Raw genomic sequence first — 20,720 nt, 5'->3', positions numbered from 1 at the left:
TTTAAATTAAACCTTGTAAAGCACAGTTTAAATGCTAAAATTAATTTATTTTGTGGTCAGATAAAACTTTCAGAGAAGTTACCTTGTATTTTCATATAAATGGATATGGTGACCATTCCTAAGTAATTTGCAATTATTAAATATACTTGAATACTTTTGATTTTATTTTTATTTTTTTTAAAGCTTTGGCCACAGTGGAAGACTTCCAGATCCGCCCTCACGCTCTCTATGTACATTCTTACAAAGCACCTACTTTTTGTGATTACTGTGGTGAAATGCTCTGGGGACTGGTACGTCAAGGATTAAAATGTGAAGGTAAGTGCTTTTAAATTTGTGTATTAATTTGAAAGAGGATTTTACGTTCGCATTTTTGAATTATCATGAAAGACAAAAATCATAGTTGGTGTCTAGGTAATAAGGATTTAGAGTTGCGGAGATGAGGACTCCGGTCTTTCCTTTGCCTCCACCTACTGGTTCTTTTAGGCAACTTGATCGACCTCTCTGGAGACTCCTTTCTCTGTGAAGAGCGCTCTACCCATTTCATAAATGGTTAAATAAGGTAACGTGAATAAAATATTTGACACAAAACAGTGGCTTAATAACTATTAGCCACTTATTATTATAGAGTTTTAATATACTTTTAACTTCTTCTGTACAGTGGTAAATTTGGCAAGTTGTAAGTTAGAATTGCTAGGGCATAGCAAATCATGAGACATAGTTTGATTAAGAAGCAGTGGAGGGTCAATTAACTTGTTTTGTAAAGTACCAGCAGGGAAATCCTTTATTAAGGCTTTGCAGGCCGTGGTCTCTATTGTGTCTAACTCTGCTGTTGGAGTATAGAACTAACCGTAGGAACCGGAAAGGCGGCTCATCAGCTGAGAACACTGGCTGCTCTTTCAGAGGACCTGGTTTCAAAATCCAGTTCCACACGGTGCCTTGCTGCATGTAACTCTTAATCCCTGACAATCTCATGCCCAAGGCACCAGGCATGTATGTGCTACATATACATACATGAAGACAAAACATTCACATATAGACAATTTTTAAAAAGCGTTAAAAACTCAACAGTTAACCGTAGATAATATGTAAATAAGCAGCAGACTGTTGCAATAAAACATATTTATAAAGTAAGGGAGCTGTCTTAGTTGGTAAAGTGCTTACCACACAAGCATGAGGGCCAGAGTTCAGTCCTCAGGACCCTCGTAAAAAGCTGGGTGTGGTGACGTGTATTGGGACGTTAGGAAACAAGGGGATCCCTAGGGTTCTCTTACAGTTCCAGGCCCCAGTGAGAGGTCCTGCCCCCAAAACAAGGTGGATGTCTCCTACGCTCAGATACAAATACCTGCGCACACTTGACACCCATAGAACTTGGGTGTTATATGATTATGTGAATTATAATTGCATAATACTAATACTCCATATTATTATTTGTTATCATTTTATACTTACGAACACCGAAATTTGACCATATAATTTTCTCATCATTGAAGAACATCTGTTTCACACAGGCCACTGTTTGCCATCCGATAGTGCGTGAAGCCAGTAGTGGCTCTTAAACTTTTGCCAAGTGTTATAGAGCATGCTTTGCTGGGTTCCACCTCCACAGTTCCTGAGTCTGTAGATTTAGGGACGAGCCTAATAGTTTATGTTTCCAATAAATTTCCAGGTGGTTATGTTAGCTATCATAAGTCAAGATTCACTACTCTAGTTAAATTAACTTTTCTAAATAAACTTTTCTACATACTATTCCTAGTCTTGAATTTGTTATGTTCCACATCACCTGTGATCTTAGTTATTAATTAACGTTGGTATTGTTGCTGGTGAAAATAAAGAAGTACTGGGTTTTATGTGTCATATTTCAAATAGTTACATTCAAATTTTTTATATTTTACTCTTAAAATATATTTAGGCTGTGGATTAAATTATCATAAACGATGTGCCTTCAAGATTCCAAATAACTGCAGTGGAGTAAGAAAGAGACGTCTGTCAAATGTATCTCTGCCAGGACCTGGCCTCTCAGTTCCAAGACCCCTGCAGCCTGAGTGTGTGCCCCTTCTCAGTGAAGAGGTTTGTATTCTCAGGTCGTAGAAAGCATTTTACAATTTATTCCTAGTGATTTTACAAGGTATATGACATCCTAGCACAGTAATGTTCCTACACTTAAGGTACATTAAATGTAATAATGATGACAAGGCTTACCAATAGCAGTAGATTGTATTATGTCCCTTGGGATTGCACTGTGATAGCCTCCTTTCACTATCCTGGCACCCAGCATCCATATTTCACCTAATCTTACATGTAATCGATCATAAGGCCAGATTTCCTAATACACAACTCCAATTATGTTTCTCTTCAGTAGATAACTATGTTAGGGATCTCCAGAGGAGCAAGACCTATACAGTGTGTGTGTGTGTGTGTGTGTGTGTGTGTGTGTGTGTGTGTGTGTGTGTGTGTGTGTCTGTGTGTGTCTGTGTGTGTCTGTGTGTGTATCTGTGTGTGTCTGTGTGTGTATCTGTGTGTGTCTGTGTGTGTGTAAATGACAGAATTTATTATATCAGCTTATATGATCAGATTCTCAGAAGTTCCAAAAAGAATCATCTATAGGCTGCAAAGCAGGAAAAACTAATAGCTACTTAGAACCTAGAAGCCTCAGGATATGAGGGACTGCTGACTGGAATTGCACTGGAGAGCTGCTGGTACCAGTCTGTCTTCAAAGGTTGATGCGTGTGGAGTCTGACATGCACAGTGATGGTGGGAGGAAACAGATCTCAACTAAAGATTAGCACAGTATGCAAAATGGTCACCTTTCTGTTCTTCATTGCATCGGCACCCACAGCCTGCTCAGTGGTGTCACCCACGTTCACAGCATGTCTTTCCCTCTCAGGTATTTCTCATCATTGAAGAATGTCTGTTTCACACAGGCCACTGTTTGCCACTGGAAAGTGCTTGAAGCCAGTAGTGGCCAAGTTGCTTTGCTCTGCTCCACCTCCAGAGCTCTGAGTCTGAGGTAGCACTTACCTAGACCTACAGGGTAGCCTATGTTTTTAAATGCCATCACACTTTTGAAACCTTGTTTGTGAGTCTAACATTCTGCCAAGTGTTTGGGTACTAGATTATAGAAAACGAGGAATAAATTTCGAAAAATAAATACATAAACAAGTAGATAAATAAGAGCCAAGATGTAAAGCTCTGCTGAGGAAGGAGTTAAGCTTGAAAACAGGCATATTGGGAGCAAACCCTTAAGTGTAACTGAGGCTGCCTTTGTCTGCGCGCACAAGGCTACTTCCATCATGGTCATAAAAGACAGTGTGAAGAGCTTTACGAACATAGAGAAATTCTCGCTGTAAAATTCAGTCTGTGACTCACTCTGCTTAGCACAGTACTTGGTATTTAGTTAATATAAGTGACTGAATGAGCGTACTGGTTCTCAAAACGTGAGGTGGATCACTAGATCTGTTATCTACGTGACTCTGGAGACAGAGTGCTTAAATGGCTTTCCAGAGTTATAGGGCAGAATAGTAAGAAACACTCAAGTTAAATTCAGATCTTCTTATTTTTAAATTAGTTACTTTTCCCTAGTGTATTGTTTATTCCAAGGATAAATACAGTAGATTCATGTGCTTAGGAGTATTTGAAATGGCTTACATCTGTAAATTGTAATCTTGCCATCAGTTGGTTTTAAAGCCACTGTCATTTATATATCACTGCTCTCAGGACTCCTGTACACTAGTACAGTGCAAAGCTTTGGGCTATTGTCCATTTAATAAAATCCTTACAAATTGAGATAGCCAAGTAAAAATGTATGTAATCCTCTTCTAAAAATTCTCCTGTTTGTACACCACTTAGATTTTTGAAGTAGAAAAAGAAAGGCAATCCCAATACTCAAGCAAAGATCATGAGTTCTAGGCCGGTGAGACCCTGCTTAACAACAGCAGACACCCAAGGGAGAGAGGAGAAGAGGAGTGTGTGTATAGAGGTTGAGAAGGAGAAGCTGTGTATAGACATAGGCAAGGCCTTGGGAGAAGATTGGTAGTAGAACATTGGTGTGTCTTACACACTGAACCACAGAGGGAACCTATCAGGAAAGAAGTATATTGCTTTGCGAGCCCCACGAATGGTGCTCTGGTGGCAGCTACCCACGGTTGCTTGGTACTGCTTGGAAAAGGCAGAGGAAAGGAGAAGTACTGCCGTCCTATAGTATTCACAGGGTATTGGTTCTAGAACCTTCAGCAGATAATGAAATCCATTACTGTTCAACTCCTCTATAGAATTTGGCAGGATATTTGGATGTAACCTACATACATCTCTTGAATACTTTAAATCATCACTAGATTATTTGTGATCTCAATACACTGAAAAATAGAATTATCATTGTGAGTATGAGGGTGATCAGCTATAACATCTGTCACCCTGCTGATCACCAGTGTTGATCTAGCTGATCTGGCCCATGAGCAAATATGTATTCCTTCTTCCTTCCCGAATGTGTATCCTGCATGAGGTTTCTCCAATAAAGGGAGACCAACCTCTGTTGGTGGAGAGTAAGAGAGAGCAGTTAGAAGGTAAAGCAACCCTGAAGCTGAACCAGGAGTGGTGAAGGGGCTCTCAGAGTCCTGTCTTACCATCATCAGAGGCACACCATCATCCCAGTTTTCTTAGGGGAATGAGGAATACGTTTCTAAAAATGGATGGGTGGGTGGGTGGGAAAGCAGGCAGGCAGATGGACAGACAGACAGAGATGGATAGATGGATGGAGAGATAGATAGATAGATAGATAGATAGATAGATAGATAGATAGATAGATAGATAGATAGATAGATAGACAGACAGACAGCAAGATATAAAGCCTCACTGAGTAAGGAAATAAGCTTGGAAACAGGTATGTAGGGAGCAGAACCTATTAACATAACCCTGAGGTTGCCTTCATCTGTGTGTACAAAGCTATTTCTATCATGATCATAAAAGACAGTGTAAAGAGATAAAAGAACAGAATTTTTATTGAATTTGGTTAGAATGAAAGCAATAAGATTTAAGGATCCACAACTTAGTACTGACTATTTGAAGGTGGAATGGTTGAATATTCCTCTCAGTGTATTTCTGAGGGACCATAACAGGACAGAAGGACACTAGAAGGAAAGCATCAGGGGGGTCTGAGCCAGTGCACAAAATATCTCATAGATTCTCCAGTGTTGATTAAATGTGCAGAGTTGGTGGTTTTTTAATGCTTTTATTTCCTTTCGAAGAGTGTGTGTGTGTGTGTGTGTGTGTGTGTGTGTGTGTGTGTGTGTGTGACTGATAATTGGCAATAATGTTACAAAGTTTTGTGAGGAATTGATTAGCTTACAACTAAGCTAATTGGAAATAAGTTACTTTAGGAAATTTTCTGGCTACACATTAATACAGAAAAACAATTAAGGTAATGCTAATTTGCAAATAGAGGTTGTAAAAACAAGGTCAGAGTTTTCACTCAGTTCTTGTGTGGATGTCAGTGGTCCCATTTTAACCAAATTCTCTTGCTAAATCTACTGACCTCCTCCCTTCTGCTGCTCAGTAAGTCTGCCATAGCTCTCCTGCCAGCATCACTGACAGGCAGTCACTGTGACTGAGGGGTCAGGGCACACTGAGGGAAGGAAAAAATAATCTGAGTCCACTTTCATATTTAGATGAGGATAGAATTTAAATAACTCTGTGACTGCTACCACCACAGACCGACAATTGTACCTGGCACACATGGTCTGTCCTATGTCCCTAATGCCCTGATACCAGCAGGATATAAACAAAGGTACTACTGGCCACTGGCAAATAAAAACGTTACAGGGGTGTCCTCTGTATTGGATGACTAATAGCTAAATCAGGTTTACTGTGCCTTGTATAATTTGAACTTGAGACAGGCCAAATATAGTAGATGGAGGAGCAGGAAATGCAGAGTAAACTGAGACACTGAGAATAAACTCAGAGTGCTGCCTCTGACAGTGAAGACAAGGACTGGAGTGTCATCCTGTCAGTCATCTGGGGAGGTGTCCAGACGTCGCAGACGTCGTGTCTCCAAACATGGTTATGTTTAGATCACCTTCCAGATATATAATAGAGCACTTAGCATATAGTAATCACTGAATGTACATTCAGGAAATGGAATAAGCCACACTGAACTGGCCTATAACTTAGTCTGATTATTCCCTTCATTTTTGTCTTCCACCATTTAGTTCAGATTTCTACAAACATATTGTAGTATTTGTGGGGAATTGTGAAGGAAGTCTTGTCCCGGCTATTTGCAGTAATGCGGTGTGAGCAGTGACAGGCATCCCTCAGTCTGGTGCTTTTCTTGTGGTTAACTGTGTGGTCAGCTTTGCTATGAAGTCATTGCCAGGGTTTGGTTTTATTGTAAAATGCTAAATGTGCCTCTCATACAAGTGTGTGTGTGTGTGTGTGTGTGTGTGTGTGTGTGTGTGTGTGTGTGAGAGAGAGAGAGAGAGGGGGGGGGGAAGAGAGAGAGATTGAGAGAGAGAGAGAGAGAGAGAGAGAGAGAGAGAGAGATTGAGAACGTGCATGCATGCACATAGGGGTTGAGAGATGGAAAAAAGAAAACTATTAAGTAGGTTGAGGAATCTCCTTTTGGTGGTGGTAAAATGAGCATCATTGTAAAGGAAACTATAGAAAGTGCTGTTGGTAGTACTGCCTACCTAAGCAGCAAAGTCAATCAGAAGGTCCAAACTATAGAACAAACTTTAGGCCAGCTCAGTGAAGCGGGAGATTGTTAAGTCTTTGGGGTTTCCTCATGATTTGACCTGTGTCCACATTTTCATTCCATCTTCTCAGCACCAGCTATGTCTTAGTCAAGGACCTTCTCTTCTTAAAGGGTATGTTTTGTGGCCCTCTGAAAATGTAGAGAAATAAACCAAATGGCTAAGCTACCATGTGAATTGCCCACTGTTAAGTCAAATGAGTACTTCTATGCAGTAGTCTGGGGCCTGCGTTGTCACTATCTTCTTAAAATCATTACTAAATTTATTTATTTATTCCCTTTACAACCCAATATCAGCCCTTCCTCTCCTCCCAGGACCCCATCACGAAAGAACTCCCCTGAACCACCCCCCCTTCCCCTTCTCTCTTGAGAAGAGGAAGCCCTCCTCTGGGTGTCAAACACCACCAGCCCCCTAACCCCTACGTTGCACATCAAGTTGCTGTGGGACTAGACACATCCTCTCCCATTGAGGCTAGACAAGGCTGCCCATTTAGGGGCGTGGGATCCACAGGCTTAGGGACAACCCCTGCTCCAGTTGTTGGGGGATCTGCATGAAGACCAAGCTGCTCATCTGCTACGTATGTGCAGGGGCATAGGTTCAGCCTGTGCTCGCTCTTTAGTTGGTGATTCAGATTCTAGAAGCCCACAAGGGTCGAGATTAGTTGACTCTGTTGATCTTACTGTGGAGTCCATATCCTCTTCTGGTCTGTCAATCTTTTCCCAACCCTTCTGTAAGATTCCTCAAGCTCCATCTAGTGTTTGGGTGTGAGTTTCTTTGCTTCATTCCATTGGCTGCTGGGTGGATCCTCTCAGAGAACAGTTATGCTAGGTTGTCTGCAAGCATAACGGAGTGTCAATAATATTGTCAGAAATTGTTTTTTGCCCATGGGATGGGTCTCAATTTGGGGCAGTAATTGGTTGGCCATTCCCTCAGTCTCTGTACTATCTTTCTCCCTACATATCTTGTAGGCAGTACACATTTTGAAGGCTCTGTGGATAGATTGCTGTCCTTATCCTTCCACTGGGAGTCCTGCCTGGCTACAGAAAGTGGCCACTTCAGGACCCATATCCCCACTACTAGGAATCTCAGATAGAGTTATCCCCACAGACCCTCTGGACCTCTTCCCATCTCCGGTCTCTGGCACATCCTAGATATTGTCTCAATCACAGTGATATTTTCTAGTTCCATCATTTCCCTGTGAAATTCATGATGTCCTTGTTTTAATAGCTGAGTGGCACTCTGTTGTGTCCCACTATCTTAACTCTGTGCTTCTTTTTCAACGGTGCTAAAACTGCAATCTGCTGGTGGTTTTTCTGCTCTCTGAAATGATTCTCCTCTCTTCGTACTTGTGTTAGGAATTACTCAAATTCTTCAAAAGTCTGTACTTCCCTCACATAAATGTTGGTAAATTAAGTCCAAAGGAAGCTGCTGAGACCCACAGTTTAAATGTTGACTTTAGCATTCCAGATAAAGAACATGTGCTCCCAATACTTTGTAAGATTAGCCTATACTGACAGAACTTACTTGTTCTAGTCACATACTCACCAAGAGCCCAGTAAGAGAATCCCGTCGTGGAGTGGTCGTCCGATCTGGATGGAAAAGATGGTAATGTGCAGGGTCAAAGTCCCTCACACATTTGCTGTCCACTCTTATGGCCGCCCGACCATATGCCAGTACTGCAAGCGCCTGCTGAAAGGCCTCTTCCGCCAAGGGATGCAGTGTAAAGGTAGGGTTGCCTACGCTTCTACAATTCATCGGTATTCTTTAGAGTAAATACAAGTTTAAAGTATCTAAGTTTCAGTAGCATTTACTATGAAAATTGTTCTTGTAGTTAGTTTTTAAAAAGAAAGGGGGGAAATATAGACACACAAATACGTACATACACGTTCCAAACTTTATCTCCAGTGTTCTGTACTTCTAAAAAGAAATAATCAGAGCAACTATATGAGAGATCATGGTACTATTTTTCATTTAAATTAAGTATAAGACCACATATTTGTAAGATTATTAGATTATGCGTGAAGTATGAGGAGGAGGAGACGGAGCTACCAGCGTCTTTGCATCGTACAAATGGCATTAGCTTCACTACATAGATGAAGAAGCTTACCCCTGGTTGGGCTAAGTGACTGAAAGGTTGGAAAACTATTAAGGCCATCAGAAGTTGAAACCAAACTATTGCCTAAGACTTGAGTTCTTAGAGCAAGACACTGTTTTTGAGTGACGTAAAGGAAGTGTAACCATATCTGATTTTACTGGTTTAAATCATAAGCTGGATATTTATATTTTAGATTGCAAATTCAACTGCCATAAACGCTGTGCATCCAAAGTACCAAGAGACTGCCTTGGCGAAGTTACTTTCAATGGAGGTAAAATTATTTATATGTATATATATATTTTTTTTTAACTTTTATAAAAGATCAGAAAAGGTCATAACTCTGGTAAGGCTGTTTGCATATTTTATTTACTGGCCTTGTTTGCGATTGTCTTCTGACTTAATAACTGAGCAGAACCCAGGGATCAGTGACACAGCACGTGAGTAGCTAACGCCTTCCGTCTCTCTTTTAACCATCTTGCTACTTGGGCCTCCAGGACCCAGCGGTGTTGCATATTGATTTCCAGATCACTTTTAAAGTTTGGCCGTCATCTTTATTCTTTATTTATTGACGTTTAAATGTAAGACCAACCCTCTGAGGTGATTCTGATAAATGCCTAAGGTACAAATCCATTAAATAGTTTGCCTGAGAATTAGGGCCAAGAAGTGACAGAGCTAGAATTTGAATCTATGTCTGGCTCATTAGTCTGTCTTTTTCTCTCAAATAATCTATCACTCTCTTCCTAAAGATATTAAAAATAAGTTATTACTTTGTTTTGGAAGGAAAGAGCTTACAGCACATGCTGTAAGCTTCCACCATAATTTTCCTTTACAGTTTATATGGCTGATAAAAGTAAATGTAAGGAGGTTTTTAGGAATAGGATAATGGTTGAAAATTGAACTCCTTAACATTAATTAACATTTTCTGTATATTTTCTCATGGTTCTCAGTTGTCTTGGGTCTGCTTAGACTGATATTAAGTACCATAGGTGGGGTAGTTTATAAACAACAGAAATGGAGTCCCATGGTTCTGAAGGCTGAGCAGTCCAGGATGCTAGCAGAGTCTGAGTTTAGTGAGAGTCGGAAGACGCCATTCAGGCCCATGGTAGCATGCTAACGTGTGAAGAGGCTCTGGGGACACTAATACAGATCGTAGGAGCAGAGCCTTCAGAACCTGATCCTTTCAAAGGTTCCAGTTCTGAGTGCCATTACCTTAGAAGGGAGATTTAATAGGCAGAATGTGGGTAAAAATAGTTATTAACACCATTGGTAGAATATGACTAGTGTTTCTAACGTGCCTGAAGTCTTTTCTAGCTCTGTAGTTTACACTTTTGTATGTGTGTGCTTTCCTACCTTTCAGTAAATGGATATGAAATACTCTGTATTCATTTTAATGTACACTTTTCTGGTTCCTCATGAGTTTGGATACCTTTCAAATGTTTGCTGGTTATTTATGTACCCACCCCACCCCCCACTACGTTGCTCCTTCACATGCTTTACTTTTGTGATAATTTGACATACTAAGCCTTTCTTCATTTATAGAGGTCATTGTAACTTGGTATATTTTTAGCAGCTTGGCTGAGATATAGTTTGCTTGTTCTCTACTTTGCCCACTTGTATTCACAAAGTTATGTGGCCATTACTCTATCTAATGTTAGGGATTTTCATTCTCCCAAAAATTATATACTTCATATTCCCACCCTATTCTCATTTTATTAGCCTCTAGCAACCAGTAGACAACTTTCTATTTTTATGTCTTTCTATTTTAGACATTGAACATAAATACATTCATAATAATCAATATGGAGGCTGGTGGCTGTTTCCTTTTACTTAGCACAGTATTTTCAGGGTTCAAACGTATTGTTGCCTTTGCCAGTATTTAGTTCTTCTTATGGACAAATAATATGGTTCTCGGAGAAATAAGTGCATTTTATTTATGCAGTCACCAGTTAGTAGATTTTTGTGATGTACCTGCCTTTGGGGTTCTTAGGGATAATGTTGTTATGCACATTTTAGTATGTCTTCTCTGTGGACATATGGTTTCATTTCTTTTGGATACCTAGTATGTAGGAGGTTGGCCAACTTGATAACTCTTTATTTACCATTTTGAAGACCTGCCCGACTTCCAAAGCCACTGTACGGGTTTACAGCCCACCAGTATTTAAGTAAATGTTTTGTCTTTTATTATTGAACTGTGGAATTTCTACAAATATTCTGAATACAACTCCCTTATCTAATGTTTTTACATATACTTTCTCAGTGGTAGAGCACTTGCCTAGAGTTTGCAAGGCCCTGGATTTGATCCCCAGCACTCCCTCACTTTGAATCTCAAGGATATTTTCTCAAGTTTTAAAACTTTTTTTCTAGTTAGTTTTAAGACTGGTCTGCTTAGGTGCATTACTATTCTATTAAACCTTCCTAGAGCCGTGCAGCGTGGGGACTGATGCAGACATGCCCATGGATATTGACAGTAGTGATGTGAACAGTGATGGCAGTAGGGGCTTGGATGACTCAGAGGAGCCGTCCCCGCCCGAAGACAAGATGTTCTTCCTCGACCCGACTGATCTCGACGTGGAGCGAGATGAGGAGACTGTTAAGACAATCAGGTAATGCATTACGCTGCTAATAAAGGCCACGGCAGGTCAGGAGCTCCATTCAGGAAAGGTGGCCTTTCTTTAAATGTAATTTTAAATGTAATTTAAAATCTAAATAAATCATGGTTAATTATTGCATGCACCACAGTATTTCTGAAATAAATTCTATTACCTTTGCTATCAACTCAAGGTAGAAAGCAAGAGAATCTTTACATTCTTAGAAAGAAAAGAACTTTGTTTAAATAAAGTCTGGATAAAATAGCTCACTGTAGAGCAACTACTAAAGGTGCCATATGAATTCATTGAAGCAGCCTGTTTCTTCACACGTACAGGTAACCAGGTGGTCCAGCAGTGAAGAGTGCATCCCTGAGATGCGGGCACACACACACCTGCACGTTCTCTCCAGCTCTTTAGAACCTGATTGCATTTGTTACACTGTTTAATTTCCTTAATACCTATAAGTAATTTCCCTTAGCAGTATTATTTTCTCCAATATGATCGACTGATTTTGAAATTTGAGCCATGTGAAGTTGAGTAAACATGTTTTGCCTTATGAATTTATTTTTCTGCCTAGGGCAAGAAAATTCCTCAACAGCAAACTCAAATGACCTTGCAGGCTCCAAATCATCTGGCTGGAAGATTCTTTCTGTTCCATCCATCATCTCCCCATCCCCTCCCCATCCCCTCTTGTGTGGCCATGTCCTTCCTGAAGGATCATGACAAACACCATTAGTTACAGTACTATAGTAGTTTAATAAGTTCACTACATGTCAGTGTAACAGAGCTAATTTATTTTCCTTTTAAGTCACTGTCTTCTTAAAATACTTTGGAAAAATATTAGCTCAGTTATGTTTTAGAAACTGGGTGAGGTGTGATTTTTTTTTAAACTAGATATTGAAAATATTGATCATAAATTGTAAATATTTTCTAGTCCATCCACCAGCAATAATATCCCGCTGATGAGGGTGGTGCAGTCCATCAAGCACACAAAGAGGAGGAGCAGCACAGTTGTGAAGGAAGGGTGGATGGTCCACTACACCAGCAGGGACAACCTGGTTAGTACCACAGGCGTGTGTGCATGTATGCCTGGAAGCTGGGTGACGGCTCTGCTGTGTGCACTGTGACGGTTAAGATAGGAGTGAACTCTGTACTGACATCGTATCCACTACAGCAGTGTGCAAAAGCTATGCTAGAATGATCGTCAAGACTCAAAAGGATCATCAGAGTAATGGTCAAAATATGATTATGCTAAAGATGGAAAGAATTAAAATTGCACAGGAATAGTCATCTTTGGTAAGGTAGGAAGCAATTGTCTTGGTGTGTATAGACAGCGTAAGTGCACCTATTCTCGCAGATCAGGGCAGCGAAGAGGAGGCATTGTAAAGTTAGAGTAGGACAGCAGAGGAAGAAGACTCAGCAGAGTGGAGTAGCTGAGAGTACTGGCTGCAGAGCCAGCCTGTCGTAAGCCTCTTAGCAAAACTAACTTTTCTTTATGCCTCAGTTTCTTTGTCTATAAAGTCTGTATAGTAGTAGTAACTTTGTCATACATCCAAGTGAGATAATATATATGAGAAGAACTTAGGGCAATATTTAGCATATAGTAGCAGTCAGTAAATCAGTAGCTGTTAAAATTTGCTGAATATTTTTAGTAAGCCTTTTTAGAATACTGTGAAGTTAGACTGTGGCAGTATTTAGATCTCCCTGGAAAAGTTCCTTTGAGCAATGGACGGCAGTTGACAGAGAAAAACTCACATCTCGTCAAAGCACAGAGTGGTTCCCATGGAATACTCAGCCCCAAATGAGACAGTACCACCATGTTATACCTCCTCTCACACAAGGCTCAGGGACCACTGTGAAAGAGGCAGAGAGACTGAGGGGCAGAGTCGGGGAGGACCCCAGGGAAACCGTCTTCTGGACGTGACAAGACTGCTGTGAACTCAGCAGCTGTGGCGTCGCCGTGACAGTGGAAAGGGGCTCAGACGCTCCTGTTCCTAGCCGAGGGCTTCGGGAGGACAGAAAGTTGATCTTCTTTAAGAGTAAGGCTCCCACTGGGTCAGCTATGCTCAGATGGCCCACACCCAGGAATTCATGACTGGCACCAACTGGACCCTGGGTTATTCTTTAAAGAGGGACACAAACTTTGGGGATTAGTGTGAGATCTGGGCAGAGTTAGGGGAAGGAATGGGGATAAAATTATCAAAATACATTGGACACATCTATAAAATGCTCAAAGAATAAAAATATTTCAAAACGTATGAAGTGTTTAATATATTTAGCTGGTTTCAGTAAAGTTTTACATGGTGACAGCAGTACAGATTACAGCTATATATTTTTTCATTTGTTTATAACCCATGTCCTTTCAACAGGAACATAAAAGAAATATACACACATATGAGAATTTAGTTGCGTGTCTCATGATGAATAACTCAATAAATACTATTAGGGTAACCAATTAGCCATTTGGGGGGGAAATGACCATAACGTAAATCGCATTTCACATGGAACAAAACTAAATGAATCAAACTATTTAAATGGTTTCACGTTAATGCAGTGGGAGAAACCGAACAGTTACTTTATAAAGATTCCGTGTTGGACAGGGGAGAACCATGAACCAATCTCATGGAAGAAAGTCTGGGTTTGGCAAACCCAAAAACAAGACAAATGACAAACTGGAAAAAGTATTTCAACGTATGCTTTCGATAAGAACTAATCAAGAATTTGTGAAAAAGCCAACAAATTGATAATAAAAGATCACAACACAATAAAAACGTTAAATAATATGAAAAGAGAGATCACAGAAAAAGGAAATAAAATTATTCTTATACATAAAGTGTGGTTTTATTTATAATAAAAATATCAACTTCAACTTGCACTGATATAACAGGTTGTTTGTTTGGCTTTTGCTACATCAGAGATCAAAACGTTTAGAGATCTAAGTCAGTGATTCTCAACTTATGGGTCACATCCCCTTCTGGAGGGTGAGTGACACTTTCGCAGAGGTTGCCTAGGAACATCAGAAAACAGATATTTACATCATGGCTCATAACAGTAGTTATAAAGTACCAGCTAAATAACTTTATGTTTGGGGGTCACCACAGCTTGAGGAATTGTAGCAAAGGGTCAGAGTGTTAGGAAGTTGAGAACCACTTGTCTAAGTAGTTACCCCTGCGGCTACATCACCCCAATGGAGAAGACCATGAATTAGGTCAAGTCTTAATTTAACACCATCAAAACAGTCTTTTTATATCTTTTTAATTTTTTCTCTATTTTTGAGAATTATATATATATATATGTGAAGTATCGTACATGTTCCATTTTTCTCCATGTCCCCCCAGCACATCACCCTTTCAACTTCACATCTTCTATGTATGTGTGTGATAGCCACTCACTTAGTGAGTACTGCAGATAAATTCCCAGTGGAGGATGAAAACCTACCAGTGACCACTTCTTAAAAAAAAAGAATGATTCTCCCTCCCCCAGCAGTTGTCCACTGTTAGTGACTCCTCATTAAGGGATGAGACCCAAAGATTATCTACTCCACCCATGCCAGGATTTTGTCTGGCTTGATCATGTATAGACCATAGGTAACCACGGCTACTTATATAAGTTCATTCCCTGAAGATGGCATTTCACAGCACCCTCCCCATCTGGCTCTCTCTGCCTCCTGTGTGATGTTGCCTGAGCCCTGGTGGTGATGGCATAAGTATCAGGGTCCCATTTAGGACTGAGCACTGAGTCTTGTTCTCAGCACATTGACCAATTATGTAGCTGTCCACAGACTGCTGTCCATGACCCAAAAAAACAAACAAAAACCCTCTGATGTAGCTCGATTGCAGCGCAAGCCTGGCAGCTCCTGGAGCTAGGGGAACTGCAGAAGTATGGCTCTGGGGCTCTGTATCCAGGAACTGGATGAATAGGGATGGTTGGGGCCTCAGAACCCCTTGCCTGTCTGTGCTTGGGGAGCAGCTCTGTTTATTTTTTGACAACATCCAGAAATTTAGCATAGAAGTAAATTATATAAATCTATGCATGTGAATGAATGATGTACAGCTACTTCTGTGTACCTACATAAATTCGTATGAAAGGACCCCCTAAAACCTAACTTCACTTGGGTAACAGTAAGAAATGGGATATAAGTCAATGTGGGAGTGATACACTTCAGTAGATTCCCTTTTTATATTTTGAAAATTTTAAACCTCATTGTTTAAACTACTCAGAATAGAAGAATGGATGGCAAAGGGAAAGTGCAAGTAGGAATTACTTTTGAGCCACCTTTTCTGACTTCTGTTTTCAATAGAGAAAGAGACATTATTGGAGACTTGACAGTAAATGTCTAACATTGTTTCAAAATGAATCTGGATCAAAGTATTATAAGGTAAGGATTTTGCATTTTATAAAATGTTAAAATATTGTGATACTGATTTTTTTTTGTTTCGTAAAGTTTTGTATGGTTAACTTCATTTTTATGTAAATGTACTTATTATGACTGCCTAATAGAGGTCATCGTTAAGTCCTTGTTGAAGCAACTGCCCTCCACTTCCATTTTACACACACACACACTACACACCAAAAAAAATAAATAAGTTGTCTGGTTTTGGCCTATTACTTGGACTAAACGTTAAATAATAATTTAGGCCAATGTATGGACGAGAAGGAATGCTTAAGCAACTTTATTTATTTTTATTTTATGCATATTGGTGTCCTACCTGCATTTATGTCTGTGTGAGGGTAGCAGATCCTCTGGAACTAGAATTACAGACAGTTGTGAGCTACCATGTGGGTGCTGAGAATTGGGCCTAGGTCCTTTGGAACAGCAGCCAGTGCTCTTGAGTGCTGAGTCACCTCTCCAGCCCCCAGCCATTATTTGTGCTTGCTCAGCTTAAGGGTTATGCTTCCAGAAGTGTGGTCACAGGAGATGCAGCTAATGAGTGGTACCGACAGACGTTAGTCTGCAGGTGTTGGATGTGGAGGCAGACTATCCTGCTAGATGCTTTTCTTCCAACATCGTGAAGACCTGCTATAGCATTTCATTGTGTAGGGTGTGTGTGTGTGTGTGTGTACATGCACTTGCACCTGTGCACACACAGTATCTATGTAGGGGCAGAGGCAGATGCCAGATGTCTCTTTCGTTTGTCCGTCCGTCTGTCCTTTCTTTTTTTCTTCCTTCCTTCCTTCCTTCCTTCCTTCCTTCCTTCCTTCCTTCCTTCCTTCCTTCCTCTTTCTCTCTCTCTCTCTCTCTCTCTCTCTCTCTCTCTCTCTCTCTCTCTCTCTCTCTCTTTCTTTCTTTCTTTCTTTCTTTCTTTCTCTTTTTTGAAGTATAAGGCTTTGTTTTGTTTTTTGTTTTTGTATGTGTGTATGAGTGTTTTGCCTGAATGTATGTGTATGTCTGATGCCCTTAGTTACAAGAATGGGGTATTGGGTCCCCTGGAATTAGTATTACAGGTAGTTGTGAGCTGCCACGTGGATGCTGGGAAACGGACCCAAGTCCTCTGCAAAAGTAGAAAGTGCTCTTAACCACTGAGCCTCTCTCAACCCCCACCCACCCACCCACCCACACACACACACACACCCACACACACACACACACACACACACACACCTTATTTTTTGGAATAAGCTCACTGTTCTGGATAGACTGTCTGGCCAGTGAGCTTTCCCAGATCCATCTGTCCCTGCCTGCTACCCCTTAGCTCTGGGGACCTGACAGGTCCACATGGTTGTAAGCACTTTACACATCTCCCATGCCCCGAGTCTAACACTCCGTGACCTGCCTCTAGCATTACTGAACAGTCAAGTCATTTAAGACAGACATACCATAATACTTGGCTGCCTAATCCATATGCTGTATAGTGTGTTGGACTTAGTGGCATTCATAGAAATGCTTATCTTTGCTTCTAGTGTATTTTAGAAATAAAGATAAGTGTTTATTCATAGTTTTTCAGTGTTCAACTTTTTTACTACAGGAAATTCCACTTTCAGAAATTCTCCGTGTATCTTCACCGCAAGATTTCACCAGCATTTCACAAGGCAGTAACCCACACTGTTTTGAAATCATCACCGATACCGTGGTATACTTTGTTGGTGAGAACAATGGGAGCAGCTCTCATAATCCTGTTCTCGCTGCCACTGGAGTGGGACTAGATGTGGCGCAGAGCTGGGAAAAAGCAATTCGCCAGGCCCTCATGCCTGTCACTCCTCAAGCAAGTGTTTGCACTTCTCCGGGGCAAGGGAAGGACCACAGTAAGTGGAAGCACATTGGTGGCTTCGTTTCATTTTAAACATTTGCAGATACACTTGTGTGGCTGTGCTATTTCATTCTATCTTTAATGCTTAAGTTTTGTCTTTAATTGCCAATACCATTAGTTAATACCTTTATGAAGTTATGCTGAGTATCATTCATATACACATATGTGAGAGAGAGAGAGTATTTGTGTGTGTGTGTGTGTGTGTGTGTGTGTGTGTGTGTGTGTGTGTGTGTGTGTGTGTGTGTGTGTTGGCTCCAGGATATATATATTCACAGCTAGCTACCTTCATCTCCTTACATTTAAACTCTGCATCTCCCAGCCTGCTGTCAGATCTGAGGTGGGTAATTTTTTTGCTGTTCTATAATAGTAGCTACTGTGGAATTGTTAGCGTTGAGTGGATCCAGTCTGTAAGACAAAGAATAGTACCACAGTGCTTAGCAGCTTAGTGTGTATGAATTGCTTTTTGTTTTGGGATTTTTGTGTGTGTGCGTGTGCTGACATAAAGTATCATGTTTACAGTATACTCATAAAATCTGATAGGTCAGAATGATGTTACTTTTAAATGAATTACGACAGAAATTTAAAAATATTGAAGTGGCCATGGTGGTACACGCTTCTAATCTCAACACTGAAGAGGCAGAGGCAGGTAGATCTATAAGTTAGAGGCCAGTCTGGTCTGTGAGTATCAGCCAGGGATATAGTGAGATCCTGACTCAGGAAAAATGGGGTTTGGGGTGGGGGAGAGAATATTAAAGAATACTATTATTCCAACAAAACTTTAAACCCAAATTGAATGAATATTTATTTAATCGTTAAAAAATATTAGAGTCTAATACAGCTTTTACCTTATTGGAATTATATCCATAGAGAATTATAGAGAAACATCATCATTGGACAAATATATTTATATTAAAATAAGTATCAGCCACTTTCCAAATGCAATTTATCTCAGCTTACCTGTATTATTTTATGCAACTGTTTCATGCATTACGTTAGGTCTAAAACTAAAATTCAAGAGAGAAATGATAGACGCTACTTAGGGGAGATGAGTACTTGACTGTTAAGCAGCAGCAGATGCAATGCAGGGACGAAATCAGGAAGGTTTTACTGTAGACACTGAGGTGTGGCTAGGAGAAGCAGGGCTTCATAGTAGAAAACTTGATTTGGAATTTGGCCTGCAGTCAAGGGTAGGATAGGCAGAGGTAAATAAAAGGTAGAAGGGGTAGTGCTGCTTTTGTTGGGGAGACAGGTGTAATCACGAGTGTGAAGGCTGGAGTCATGTGCAGCCTTTGGTACGCCTGAGGAGGGATGGGTGGGTGGATGCATGGCTAACAGGGTTTACGTTCTGGGCAGTTTAGACAGCACTAGCATTTCATCAAAACTAGGAGCCTTTCCCCAGAAACATTAGAGACATACATGCACATTTTATTCTTAACTTCCAAAGGCTTGCTTAAAAGTCTCTAAGGCAGAATCCTAGAGTAAGAGGGGAGATGAGGGAAAATGCACACAGTTGCTGCTCACCATGCTGTGTGATCTTGGGCTCCAGTGTTCTGCATCCAAAGTGGGAGGAATAATAAATACACACAGTGCACTGGGCAGCGTGCCCAAGACTTAACTGATATTCCCATTTTGTCTGAAACTGAGAGAAATTAAAGCTGGATGGATCCAGATAGAGGAGGCCATTGAGAGAAAAGAAAATAATGAAACTAGGAAACAAACCACTAGAAAGGCATTGGCAGGCACAGTCATTTTGCTGGTGTGCTTTTCCTTGATCAGTCTTAAATTTTTAAATTACTTACTGGTGTACTGGTATGCTCCTTTAATTGCAGCACTCCAGGAGGTAGAGGGAAGGTGATGTCTTTGAGTTTGAAGCCAACATGGCCTTCATAGGGAGTTCCAGGACAGCCTAGGTTACATAGTCAAGACTATTCCCTAAAAAAGTAGAAGATTTGGAGCTGGGCAGTGGTGGCACACGCCGTTAATCCCAGCACTTGGGAGACAGAGGCAGGCGGATTTCTGAGTTCGAGGTCTACAGAGTGAGTTCCAGGACAGCCAGGGCTACACAGAGAAACCCTGTCTCAGGGGAAAAAAAAAAAAAAAAAAGATGATTTGAATGACATAAAATATTTTTGAAGTGGCTTAATATTTTTAAATAAGAGTTTCTCGTGTGTGTGTGTGTACACACGTGTACACCTGAGGACAAGACCAGAGGAGAGTATCAGGTCCTTTTCTATTCGCTGCTGATTCCCTGGAGAGCACTGAAATGGACTAGACTTTGGCTAGACTGACTAGGCAGCAAGCTCTCTTAATCCTCCTCTCTCTGCACCGCACAAAGCTGCACAAGGCCAGACTTGGCCTTTTAAAACAGGTGCTGGGGATTAAACTTGGATCCAAATGCTTTTGCATACTAAGCCGTTCCCCAACCTGAATTACTATTTGAAATGAAGAATTTGCTTATATTAGTGCTGTCCTGTGTTTTAGTATGTGCAGTTGTGAAGGAATCATCATGGTTCGTTTCTCTGGGTTGTCTTAATGGCTTTTTGGTCTTGTTTCCATATTTCCCTTTTCTTATTGCTTTCTTTATTTACCACAGTAACTCATCAAAACTTTGTGGGACTATGTCATCTGACTTGAGGCAATCCCCGGGATACATGAGGGTCCATCCCATCTCAGTCCTGTCTCTGCCTTCAAGAGACCGTTGTCAGCCACTTGCTATAGATGTCTTAACTGGGGAAGGACTTGGGAGGATGGGAGTCCAGACGAACTACTACATTGTTTTATTTTTCCTTTTTCGAAGTATAAGGTCATATACTCTGAGGTCTTTTTTTATAAATTCCTTTTACCTACTCTTAATACATAGAAGGCATATTTCATTACCACTGTGTAAATTTATCTAATTTAAACTTTTTAATGAAAGTAATGAATTCTTTTTTTTTTAATGTGCATGGGTGTTTTGCCTCCATATATGTCTGTGTACCACATATGTGAACGATGCCCCCAGAGGCCAGAAAAGGACATCGGATCCCCTGAGACTAGAGTTACAAATGGT

The 20,720-nt window shown here is 40.6% G+C and overlaps 1 protein-coding gene across 4 annotated transcripts in view; it reads left to right on the top strand.

The window, feature by feature from the left end:
- The window catches only part of Prkd3 (protein kinase D3), a 71,412-nt gene that overhangs the window by 36,976 nt on the left and 13,716 nt on the right, over positions 1-20,720 (top strand). For 3 of the 4 annotated variants that reach the window (NM_029239.3, NM_001171004.1, NM_001171005.1), the window contains 8 exons: positions 184-315; positions 1,910-2,067; positions 8,274-8,466; positions 9,029-9,106; positions 11,255-11,438; positions 12,358-12,481; positions 15,724-15,801; positions 17,390-17,666. In NM_029239.3, the coding sequence (NP_083515.2) occupies positions 184-315; positions 1,910-2,067; positions 8,274-8,466; positions 9,029-9,106; positions 11,255-11,438; positions 12,358-12,481; positions 15,724-15,801; positions 17,390-17,666 (1,224 nt within the window). Of the gene's footprint in view, positions 1-183; positions 316-1,909; positions 2,068-8,273; positions 8,467-9,028; positions 9,107-11,254; positions 11,439-12,000; positions 12,482-15,723; positions 15,802-17,389; positions 17,667-20,720 lie in introns of those variants that run through there. The other variant, XM_030250123.1, reaches the window with a different exon arrangement.

Source organism: Mus musculus, chromosome 17 (assembly GCF_000001635.26).
Source record: "Mus musculus strain C57BL/6J chromosome 17, GRCm38.p6 C57BL/6J".
In the NCBI taxonomy this organism is placed as follows: domain Eukaryota; kingdom Metazoa; phylum Chordata; class Mammalia; order Rodentia; family Muridae; genus Mus; species Mus musculus.
Note: the sequence above shows the minus strand (reverse complement) of the source record. Positions and strands in the feature narration are given on the sequence as shown.